The 12,406-nt window shown below is 40.9% G+C and overlaps 1 protein-coding gene across 2 annotated transcripts in view; it reads right to left on the reverse strand.

Moving 5' to 3' along the window:
* The window catches only part of PLCD1 (phospholipase C delta 1), a 325,967-nt gene that overhangs the window by 251,310 nt on the left and 62,251 nt on the right, over positions 1–12,406 (reverse strand). For both annotated transcript variants that reach the window (XM_069211057.1, XM_069211056.1), the window contains exon 2: positions 6,480–6,644. In XM_069211057.1, the coding sequence (XP_069067158.1) occupies positions 6,480–6,644 (165 nt within the window). The remainder of the gene's footprint in view (positions 1–6,479; positions 6,645–12,406) is intronic.

The following is a 12,406-nucleotide window of genomic DNA, read 5'->3' on the forward strand; positions in this document are numbered from 1 at the left end:
AAATGTGGACAGAAATGGCTCTTTTTTTCACCTCAATTTAAGTATTTTTTATTTTAGTTGTTACTTTCTGTAGGAAAACCTTGAAGGATCTACACAAATGAACCCCTGCTAAACTTAGAATGTTGTCTACTTTTCAGAAAGTTTTGGCTGTCCGGGATCCACGTTGGTTTCACGCCCATTTCTGTCACAAACTGGAAGGAGGCTGAAAGCACAAAAAATAGTAAAAATGGGGTATGTCCCAGTAAAAAGCCAAAATTGTGGTGAAAAATGTGGTTTTCTGATTCTGATTTTCTGTGTGGTTGTCTGTTCCTTAAAGCTGGGAAGATGGTGATTTTAGAACCGCAAACCATTTGTTGATGCCCTTTTCAGGGAAAAAACACAAGCTTTTTTTCTGCAGCCCTTTTTTCCCATTTCTTAAAAAAAACAATTTTAGCTGTATTTTGGCTAATATCTTGGTCTCCTCCAGGGGAACCCACAACCTCTGGGTACCTCTACAATCCCTAAGATGTTGGAAAAAAAGGACACAAATTTGGCGTGGGTAGCTTATGTGGACAAAATGTTATGAGGAGCTAAGCGCGAACTGCCCCAAATAGCCAAAAAAAAAAGGCTTGCACAGGAGGGAGAATATCCCTCGCAGCAAAGGGGTTAATATTGTAATAGTAAAAATAACAATGTTGCACATAACACTTTTTAAACAGTACCACGTTGTCTACTCCCTGAAAACAAATAACAGACGTGCATAAAAACATTAACAAACATATCTACCACCTCAGAAAAGAAACACTAAACTTTAAGCTTTAAGTGTTTTATACTAAAATGATGAAAACACAACTAAAATGTACTAAATTCATTATTGGTTTATAAAATATATAATGAGGAAGATTGTGAGTAGTATGGTCCTATATTGCCACCTCAGGTTTCTAATAACATTTACAAACCACTCTGTGTACGGCCTAGTGCTTGAACCCCTCAGTGGCAATATTCAACCTAATCACATGGTTATTTTTTGAGTATCCTACAAACATATATATATTAACCAGAAACCTATCAATTTCTACTAATCCTAGAACGTCTAAATGTCTTATTGAGGTGCCTTTCTATCGCACAAAACCTCTTTCTCCAAAGCGGTGCGATCACAGAATAAAACTATTGTTCAAGTTTTTTGAGTTGGTGCACCTCAGCATTGTCTTGAAATTGTGTTCTGGCGTACAGTGACTGCAGAAGCTGTAGAACTTTGTGGTTAAAAGAGTGGTGAGAATCAGCTTCAGAGATTTGTTTCATATTTCCTGAGTAACTGTAACTTCTTCAGTTCTGCAACTTTTGATGCAGGTCTGTTGTTTTCATCCTTCACCGGTGTCATGACTGCAAACTTTTTTACGTTACTGTGGTGCAGCAAGTGCTGGGTATCTCGAAACGTGTTTCAGGATATTTGTTGTTCTTCAGTAGAGAATAACACCTTCATTTTGGGGCTGATAGGATTACTGCTGACGAGATCTGGGCTCTGTTTGAGCTCTGGGGGTGTTACAGAAACCTGAGAAGACTTGAGCAGCACCCTTAGCACCCCTAAATTCCACTTGGATTCCCTACTGCAGAAGGGCAAATATACTGATACACGTGTCAAGAGATACACAGCATTGGCTGTGCAACAATTGTGCATACTAAAGACTTTCAACTAAACTTAGTTTTATCATGCACTACATTTACCACAATGCATCTGGGTGAATTGTGTGCTGGTAAGACAGGCTGTGCCCCACTTTTAATTCTAATGACTATTTGTGTGTATCCTTCCATGTGTACTCAAATGCTTGCATTGAACTGCCTGAGTGACTACCTTATGCACGCATGCATCCCTATCATGATATATTTACACATACACATACATACACAGCACACCCTAGGCCAAACAGGGGTTTTAAAAAAACAAAATGAGACATCCTGCACTTTTGTTTTATTTTGCCAGCTGGTTCAGCAGGACTGCAAGATAAATTAAAAAAGATAATCATTTTGGGGCCACAAGGCTTGGGGTGTTAGGTCTATTGCATGCCTTATGTCCCTTTTGCATACTTTTACAGGACAGCAGACCAAGTCCCAGAGTCCTCAAATGGCAGCCGCAACATTTCATTCATGCTGCAGCCAGCCAAAAAGCCCTAAAAAAACTACTGAATGGAATTACACAAAATCACAAAAAGCATGATTTCTGAATACAGATCTAGCTTTCGCCAATTTTAGTGTGTAATGAACAGAATTACACCAAATCATAAAAGCACGCTCTGTGGATAAAGATCTAGCTTTCTGCCAAATTTGGTATAATTCTGTTCAGCCATTTTTGCTGTAGCACTGTTAACAAATCCCTATGAAACTTACAGGGGGCCGCCGCTTCACGCTTCCCCCCAAAACTTTCAGGGAAAGAGCAGTGGTGGATGAATTATTGTTTTGGAAAGCTTGGTGAATTTTTGTCAAATGGCATCAAAATTATTAGCAAAATAAAACAAATTCCCATGGTTACTATGTTCTAATTATAATTACAGATTGCCATTGTGTAATACAGGTGTGTGTATATATATATATATATATATATATATATATATACACGAATATATACGAGAGAGAACAAAAGAAAGAAAAAAGCACATGCACTAAAATTCATCTTTAAGAATTTTATATGTAGGATGCATGTATGACATAATAAATTTAACATATAATGACTGAGTGTAGTTTTTAGATGCAAAAAAGTCTCTCATGCATTCCATTGCAAACATTCCAAAGAGATCATAATATAGCCTTAGAACCCGCCGTAGCGGGCTCTACTGGCTATTAAAGGCTTGCTCCCGCGTTAAATGCCCGAGCCGAAGGCTCGGGCATTTAACAAGGGAAAGGGCCTTTAATAGCCGGTAGAGCCCGCTACGGCGGGTTCTAAGGCTATTAGAACATTCTGCCACTCAGGGCAGAATGTTCTATTAAAAAAAACAAATTGCTCAAATCCCCTCGGGCTCCGTGAGGCTTTGTTCAAAGCTGTTGCTATGAACAAAGCGAACATTGGAATGTTGGCGCTGCGGGCTTTTACCGGCCAGTAAAAGCCTGCAGCACTCCATTGTTTTCAATGGAGCTGCCAACGTTCTAATGTTCTAATTATACAGAAAACAGCCAATAGCACTTAGTGAAAGTGTAATACTGCAATCACCAGTGCAGGGTACCTTTTGCAAAATCCCACATGTTTTATCAATACACTGCAGTGGGGATACAAGTGGTGACAGCAAATATTAACTAGTGCTCTCATTCATAGGTCTCACTCTAATAATCCTTTTGTATAATTACCTAATGGCAGTAGCCATTAGATAGTTATAGTTAGGACCTACTTTCAACGGGTAAGCATTTTTTGTTTTGCTAGTAACTTTGGCACTGTTAGACAAATCTTTGCCAAATTTTCAAAACTAGCTTGCCACTCACTTCTGCTGCTGTCTGGAAAGTTTTTGGGTGATTTGTCAAGCGGGGGCAAAAATGCCAAAATACAGCAGGGGAGGTCCCAAAACGCATTTACTCAATGTAATTCCCCATTGGAATTTTAGACATAACTACAGCCCGAACCACTGAACAGAATTACACCACATTTGGCAGAAAGTTACAGGTTGACCCAGAAAGATCTCTTTTTGTGATTTGGTGTAAATCCGTTCAGTAGTTTTGGAATTATTAAAGGAAAACTATCTATGTTTATCCAGGGGTGTGGATCCACACGCCAATAGCAAGTTCCTGGTTGGCTGGTCACAACCTGAGAAAAAAGTTGCGTGCACCATTTTGTTATTCGCAACACAGTTCCAATAAAAATGAAACAGGATGTAAGGGGTCAATGTGGAGGTACCCTGACCCCATGGGAACTGAAAGAGGAGCCTCAGAGGGAACTCTTATGGGCATGAAATTACCCAAAACCTTTTTTGGGGTGTGAGGATCTGCGGATCCTCCATGGCGATCAGCGCAGCCCCCGTGTAAATCTGCAATGGATCCGTGCATTCTGAACCCAATGAAAAAAAAAGAGCCATCTCACTCACGAAACCCGCCACGTACTGCCAAAGACTGTGTGCAGCGTGGGGTTTCATGCATGCGGGGGTTGGCCGCAGGTAAGGTCCTTCAGCCGTGCAGACTTGAGGGAGCATGCAGGGAAGCCTAAGCCATGCACAGACTTAGGCCATGTGCAGAGATGGTTGGATGTATGGTAATTAAACTTACTAGAAAGTCACTTTAAAAAAAACAAAGGTTACAGGAACGTTATAGTTAGGGAATATGATTTGGAAAAGCCTTAGAAATTCACTAAAAAACAAAGGTTACAGGGATGTTATATTTAGGTTCAGAATTTACACATACAGACCCATAGAAATTCAGCAGTTATAGTTATACTTATCTCAAGAAACTATAGCTTATGCTCTAAGGTAACTATATCTTGTGCTCTCCCCATGCACTGCTAATTATTCCATATACTATATCAGTCATACATCTTCTATGTCAGGACATCATTGATAATATCACTGCAACATTTGCAATAAAATTATTGATGCGAAAACTGTGAATGGCGGGGTCGCGAGTTATAGTTACCTTAGGGCACGAGTTATAGTACACTGCTTTCCTTCTGCCCATACGCCCCAATGCCATGTCCCCTAGCAATTCATGTTTCTATCACACATGCAGACTGTTCTCTGTGACTGAACCTTGATAAGGAGTGTTACTGGCATCAATATTGCATAGGTTCTTCTTCTACTGGTATGGTAGTAAACTTTTTTTTTTCACTGAAAACCATAGAGTTTGTTTGTGACGATGCGTTTGTTATAGATACGTTGTTTTGGTCGTATGCTCAGTTAGGTGTGCATGTCTTATTTACTGAAATAAGGGAGTATGACTTTAGTGTTCACAGATTAAGAGCAAGAAAATTTGCTAATCGCTTAAGCATCTGTTAGATCATTAAATACGACCACTGGCTGCCTAATGTTGGAATGGGGCGGATAGAGGCAATTTCAAGGGAAACGCTTGCTGTCATTACTTCCTAGGAGTACTTCCATGCACAAGCACTTAGGAATTCAGAATTTTAAAAGAGCTATATTTCCAAATGAGAGAATGCGTTTAAATTTAAAAAAAGAAAAATGGTCAGGTACGTTCATTCCTCCAAGGTTAAGTCATTCCTCCCAACCCACAAAAGGCTATTCCCCTACATCCCTATCAATTTTAAGGGTGTCCCCTCCCCTTTTTCACCCTGAAAACGGATATACTGCTGTCAGAAAAGTGAATCTGAAACGGTTTTTCAGTTGAGCGGGGAATTTTAGGAGGTGTCTCTTACCCACAACCTGAAGAATTACACAACACAGGTGTAATTTTATATGCGAGTGCGTCCGTTTTAGAGTCGACGTTTACATTTTATGCATTAAAAATTATTTTGAACTCGTAATTGCTGCTGTTTGCTTGCCTTGGTGCACAAATATCGTTATGAAATGGACCCCAAATATTGACTTGAGGTATTGCTTTCCACGATGCTCCTAGACACAGAGCATCCTTTGTTACCCTCGCAGTACAATAGGCAGACAATTTGTAAAGGAAGGTTGTAACGCAATCGCCCTCTCACTTGGGTCAACCGGAGAGGAGATTAAGCCGAAACAATACACCGCTGAAATTATTAAGGTCAGGTCAGCAGACTCTTTCATCCTGTGCGGCAGAGCTTGGCAACCTCCCACGTGTACATAGAAACAAAACAGCTCTCAGGTGATTTTAGCTTTTTATTAACGCCACTATCTGAAGATTATATTTTTGAAACTTCACAAAGATTTTAGCAATTTACATACTTAGCAATTTTCCCCTCACAAAACATCCAAAGGATCCCACACAGCGAACGCCAACAAAACCTTGACATATCGTAAGGATGGTAGACAACCTCATGAGAGGCTATCACTTACTCTCCATTGCTCGACTCCATGACTAAACACAGCTGCACGATCACAGCAACATCATTATGAGCAGACTCTGACATACATGCCCAACATGAAACCACTGCCCACGTAGGCCACCAGGCATCCGCATGCGTTCTCGCTATCCATACACCAGCCACTTTGACGGCTGAGAATCCTACCTTCCACTCGCCTTCTGCTTCACTACACATCAAGATGCAGCAAGAACATCATAAGAGCACAACTCAGGTTCTTCTACAAGACATCACAACAAAACCACATAGGCCACATCACACTATCCCATTTGGGCATGCACACGGAGCAGCATGCAACTCCTCAACAAATGTGCTTCGGTGCATCAGGGGTAGGAAGCACTACATAAATGCAACTACAAGACAATGTACAGCCACTGGAGGATCTGCTTGTTTATTCACGGAGACCAATAAGGGTAACTTTTTTATCTTAGGACTGGGGACTTTTCACTGCTTCGTGACTTTATCAACAGGAAACATTGTCCTTAAAAAAATTATGAAAACCAATAATACACAAGTCACTTACAGGTTTGTGGCTTTCGCAACGTCTGTGGTTTCTTGGATTCATGCCATATGGTTTTGCAGTCGTCCTGAAGCTTATAGAACCGTCCTCTCTTCCACGACTGAGACTTGACCTTTGTCAGATGGGAACCCTTGAGAAGGTACTTCAGGTCCTCGTCATCCTGTAAGCCTGAAACAGAGAAGTGCACAATGATATAACTGGATGTGTGCGATTCTCCGCTGTGTTATGGTATTCCTTCCATGAGCAGACAGCCTAACACTGGACAGACAGGCGCATGATCGCGAATAGCAGATGTGAAACAATGTTGAGACCACATAAGGATAAGGGCATGAGCAAACGTAAGTCCAGAGACCTTACTGTATGTGGCATAGCAGGTATAGATGCTGTCACACTGAGTCTCATTCAGTGCAGCAGGCTTATTTACCGAGCCAGGCGTGTCATTAGATGGGCTTTATCTCCCTAGCCGGCTGTTACAGACTTCTGTCTCATGGTTGTACAAAGCCGCACAGTAACATCTTGCTTGAGGTCAGCCACTGTTAGTGTGGGCCTTAGAGATAAGGATACTGGAAATCTGTATGGTGTTGGCCATATTTTAGTAACCTTTTATGAATCAAACTGAGCATAAGAGTTTCTGTAGTCCTAGACTTACCACCAAACAACTATCCAGCAAGTACACCTTGAGGGGTTGCCTACAGGGCTAACACTAGTGTGGTTTCTGGCTTGCATCATGCTACAGACTTAACCCTGCGTTTTGGCAGGGCATTTATTCACACTGGTGTTCCTGGAGGATAAGGACAAGGAACCTTTATGCATGGGAAAGCATGGGTACCATGGCCCACTTCTGAGTAAAGAGCCCACATTTCACTTGCAGTTACTCACCTCCTTACTCTTAGGCCCTCTGCTAAACTGGGCAAATCCTACGTGGGCTCGAGGAGGGAGGCTAACGTAATAAGCTTCCAGGAATCCTCTTGCTTTTTATACCTCTGCTACCACCACTGGCCAACCAGAGGTACTGCAAACTCTCATTAGCGCACCCAAACACAACATTCTCAGCCTCACGGGATACCTCGCCCCACATACTACAGGCACTAAAGTGCATGGCTATGCACATTCATCGGCTCTGATATGGAGCCTATCAATTGACCTAGCGCCCTCCTAGTTATGTTGGAAAAGTGGAGGTGAGAGCTTAAAAAACAACACTCAAATGCTTCTTTCCAAATTATATGCTAGTGAGTGCAAAGAGAAAAAGCAAGTACAAATGCTGTGGCTACCAATGTTTAATTGCTTCCGGAAGGCAAATAGGGATAAGGTACCAAAACAAAACAGGGATATGGTTAGAGAGCATGCAGAGTCTATGCATCAGGAATAGTCAGATGAAGGGACACAGTTATGTAGTTCCCATATACATGTTCCTAGGAGATGTACAAAAGTTCAGTAGTTGAAGGTAACAAGCATTGATAAAAACAATCTGTCTGACTTATAACTGAAAGTGTCAATTCTGTCACTTGTGACATAAGGCACCCAATAACTCATCATTCATGTGCTCAGTCAGCCACCTTGTAGTCATGCATTCATTCTTCCACCCACTAAATAATTTTTGCATTCCCCCCACTCACTCATCCATCCACACAAAAAAAAACTGAATGAGCATATTTGAAGGAAATTAAAAGAATAAAAGTAGAGAAAATAAAAAAATATTCTGCTGGCCAAATGCAGTGGACATATGCTTGGAACTGAAAAATACGTTTAAAAAAATTAAATATAGCAGTAGGTGGCCATCTTGAAATGGTATTGGGCTGAGTCCATACACTGTCTATTAGTAATCCACCTATAATGGTCTATTGGCTTTAGCATTTCCTTGGTCCTGGCTTGCCCAATTCATCCTGATACCTTTTTAAAGACAAGAGAACGAGCTGAGTGAAAATGTCAAATAGTAAAGTACATTAGTTACAATGCTAAACAGCCACTGACAAAGGCACATTTTACGACTACGGAGTTCCCTCACTCGAGGCGGAGGCTATGCATATAAAAAGTTAGGTCTGTCTTATCTTTTTATGTGCAAGGTTATCATGTCTGACTAAGGAATCTCTGAAGTCGTAAAATTACTATTACAAAAATTAAACTCATAACATGTGAACACCAGAAAATAGTAAACTTTTACTGAAGTCTAAGTTTACTTTTGCGAATCAGGCCCATCGCACTTCCAGTTCAAAAACTAAACCTAGGCGTTTTATTTTCAAAAACGTTTGCTCAAAACACATTCCTCTAGATATGTTGCCTACAAAACAGACCCTTAGAGCAGGAAACTCATTTCATGCAGATCACATCAGGGGTAGGGCAGTATTAACTTACACCAGGCTTTCGCCCCTGAATGCCATTTCTGCCTTCACTTTTAATTTAGCACAGCAAGGTATATGAAGGCCAAAATTTTGAAATATACATTCTTGTATCAAAATAAGGCATTATTAACAAAAAGGAATTCCAAGATGTCAGTCCTAGAATCTACTTTGATATTAGTACTCGACAGGAGTCAGAAACGTTTCGAGGGAGACTCACGCCCATTGAGTAAGACATTGGGTACCTGATGTGGTTAGTTCTGAATATCTGATGTGGTCTTAATATTCTTAAAAGATATTTGTCTAATTGTCCCTATTTCACAGAGAACGGAGAGTCGAATAGGGACAAATATGCTTCCTAATATCAGAGTTCTCAAACTGCAATCTAAGTCAGGTGTGAGCGGCTTATTTAAGCATTTTCTTTTCTTTGTACTTGGATGCTTATGGTTTTGTTTCCCCCACTATTTGGTAAGGAGTGTAACAGTTAAGTTGCTGACATTGGCCTCAGGCATCTATAGTCTTTGCAAGCCAGTGAAGAGTTCCATGGACATGTAGAGAAACAAGGTCAAAGGTCAAGTTCCTGTATGACGTCATGGAAATCGGAGGTGACCTGCAGTATCCTTTGCACATTTGATGAGGAGTATTTCCTTCCACATGTATTACACTGTCACATCAGCAGCATCCCCTCTTTCAGTACTTGAGGGATCTTTCAGAGGAGGCTGGTAGAAGGCAGCTGGCCGACACCAATCCTCAACACTGACAAGATAATCACTCTATTTAGTGCACCGTGTGTGGCAGACATACCACCACCTGAGACTTTTAGCTCTATCTTCAGTTTTGCCAAGGTCGGAAGCAAACTTCAGAAAACATGATCGAGGAAAAGATGCCCAATCTATATCGGCTGGTTGGCCTCCAGGTCTGACGGAGTCCACTCCATCAGATTCCTTGAAGCAAGTGGTGTCAGACTTTCAGTGGCAACTAAGGAACTTAATGGTAATGTGACATCAATGTGGGTTTTGGGGAACACTCCCAGTGCCAACTCTTGACTGCTGGTCCTGACAGATCTGCCTGATATTGGTGGACTTTAGATCAAAAATATTTCTCCATCAATGTGACTCCTCTGTTGGTAGACTGAGCTACTTTACTGGAAAATCGGTGTCATCTTTAAGTCATGGTGGTGTTTAAACTGGTGCCCAGATAATGTACAATTGCCGCCATGATGGGCAGAAAACCCCAGCTGCCCCAAAAAATCAGGCCATCGTGGGAGGTGGAGGGAGTTGGGGGAATTCTCTGCACAATGTTTATAGTATATGTGTTTGACATGACATTGTGATGGTACCCCGTGCGTGGTGTTGAAATGTAATAAAAACTATATGAAGAAAGTAATAAAAACTATATGAAAAAAAGGTCAGGCCATCGGTCTCTTGCCTCCTCTTGTACAAGAGATATTCGCTTGCAACCATGTAAGATAACAGGAACCTATAATTTGGAGGTAGGCACTCCAACATGCAGAGTGTAATTAAATGCAGGCATTTTTATGAAGTGTAATGCAAGTCAGTTTTAAAATCCAGCTTTGTGGCTTAAAACGTATAGTTATATGCAGAAACAATCCTGCTGTCTCCTGCAGTGAAATAAAGGAATATAAGAACAATAAACACCAGTACATTGAAACGGCTCTAAATAGGTATTTATTGTTTGAGTGTCAAGTCAGGGAGATGCTTTTCACACTGAGGCTGGCAGCAGTCATTTTGACATCACCTCAATTGTGAGAAATGTTAAAAGCACAGTAGAGATATGGTCTTATTACATTTGACTGGATAGGTCACGACAAGAATGTAATAAGGAAGTTAGGTGCAGGTTTGTATATCATATGTTTACAATACTGTCAAAGACCTCTGCTATTTGTCAACAATCACCTTTACCTGTCTCTCTGTAACCGTCTCATTGTCAATGGCCTGATATTACACTATTTTACTATGTAGAGTGTTTCAGGTAGAAATTATTAATTTAAAAATACAATGTGTTTAAAACAAAAACAAACCCGAAGAGCTACTCGCGCCTGTCCAGGAAAATTTTTTGTTCCTGATAGACCTTCGCAAGCAAAGACAGAGCATCAGAGATGCGTACAAACAATTTAAAGACTGACAAAGCACACTGTGTGAGAGACAATGCTACCTGTTCTCTCCCACCGGGCACAAATACTCATATTTTTCAATTAACGAGAGCTATGCGTGAGCTTCGGAGACACTTTCAGGGACGCCGTGTTCACCAATTTCAACCAGATGTGTTTTGCCTCCTCAAGAGAAGCACACAAAAAAACATTCACTCGCGTAGATTTCCTCCAATATATGGAGCAAAATTATTATTTTTTGTGAGATCGTAAAAAATGTCAGGAACGCTTCCGTGAAGCTCCTAAAGTCACAACTTTCTAAATGCACTTACATGTAAAAGCACATAAGCATGCAAAAAAATACGTGGTGCACAAAAGTGCAAGGTATGCCTGGGAAAAGTGCAATTACGCTTCTTTTTTCTTTTCTGTTTTTTTCCACAGGGAGATTGTTTCCCTACAGATAATGTCCATCCCCTACGCCCCCAGCTATTCTGGGGTGTCCTCTCCTCATTCCTACAATGTAGAGAGAATTGTTCCTGTCCTTGACAGAGCAAATTTCTAACCATGGGCCAGATGTACTAAATCATGGGTTTGCAATTTCGTATTTTAGCGATTTGCTATTAGGAAATCGCAAAATGGATGTGCAACAGTGTGTTCAACACTGTTAGCGATTCGCAGTGGGTAGCAAATGGACCTGCCTCATCGATATTCATGAGGGAGGTTGCAATTTGTGACCCACTGTGAATGACTACAATCACAGGAATGGTGGCCAACTGGGGGTCAGCAGACCACCATGTCTGTGATTACTTTTTAAATGACGCTTTTTTTAGGGTCAAGGATGTGAGTGCATGTGCTAGCGCACGTGTCTTGCTTCGAGACTCTGTTGTGTTCAGTACAGGGCTTGGAGTCTGACTTTCACCATTTGTTGGTTTGCGTGGCACTCTTCTTTATAGCTTCGTAATTCATCAAGGCACGCCTGGAATAATTTCCTTTTCTCTGTTTGGAGCAGATATTAAGCACTAATTGATGCAACTCGACGTGATCGAGGTACTATTTGTTCTTTTTAACTTCTAGTACCGCACAAACAGAAGGCTTGTGACTGGCAAAAAAGTGACCAGCAGGCACAAAATTGCCAAGTTTTATTTTTTAAATATAACTTTCTGTTATTTTGCAAAGTCGTATTGTCTCAGTTTCTTCTCATGTCTTCTTTTGTTTTTGATCGTGGGTGCTGCTGTCAAAAGAGGACGATTAACTTGTTCAAAATATGCGAGACCCATTGCATTGCGAAGGCTTGTTTTGTAATGCAATCCGTTTTCCTCATAGGAAAATGGGATGGAGTACAATAAGAAAACTGAAAAGCTTTCATTTCATTTTTTTTTTTTTTAAGAGTAGGCAGTGTTCTGTGTGATACAACTGCCTATTATTACAAAATATTTGCACCCCCATTCGCAAAGGGGAAAGGGTCCTTTGGGGACCCCTTCAGA

This window comes from Pleurodeles waltl, chromosome 10 (assembly GCF_031143425.1).
Source record: "Pleurodeles waltl isolate 20211129_DDA chromosome 10, aPleWal1.hap1.20221129, whole genome shotgun sequence".
Taxonomy (NCBI): domain Eukaryota; kingdom Metazoa; phylum Chordata; class Amphibia; order Caudata; family Salamandridae; genus Pleurodeles; species Pleurodeles waltl.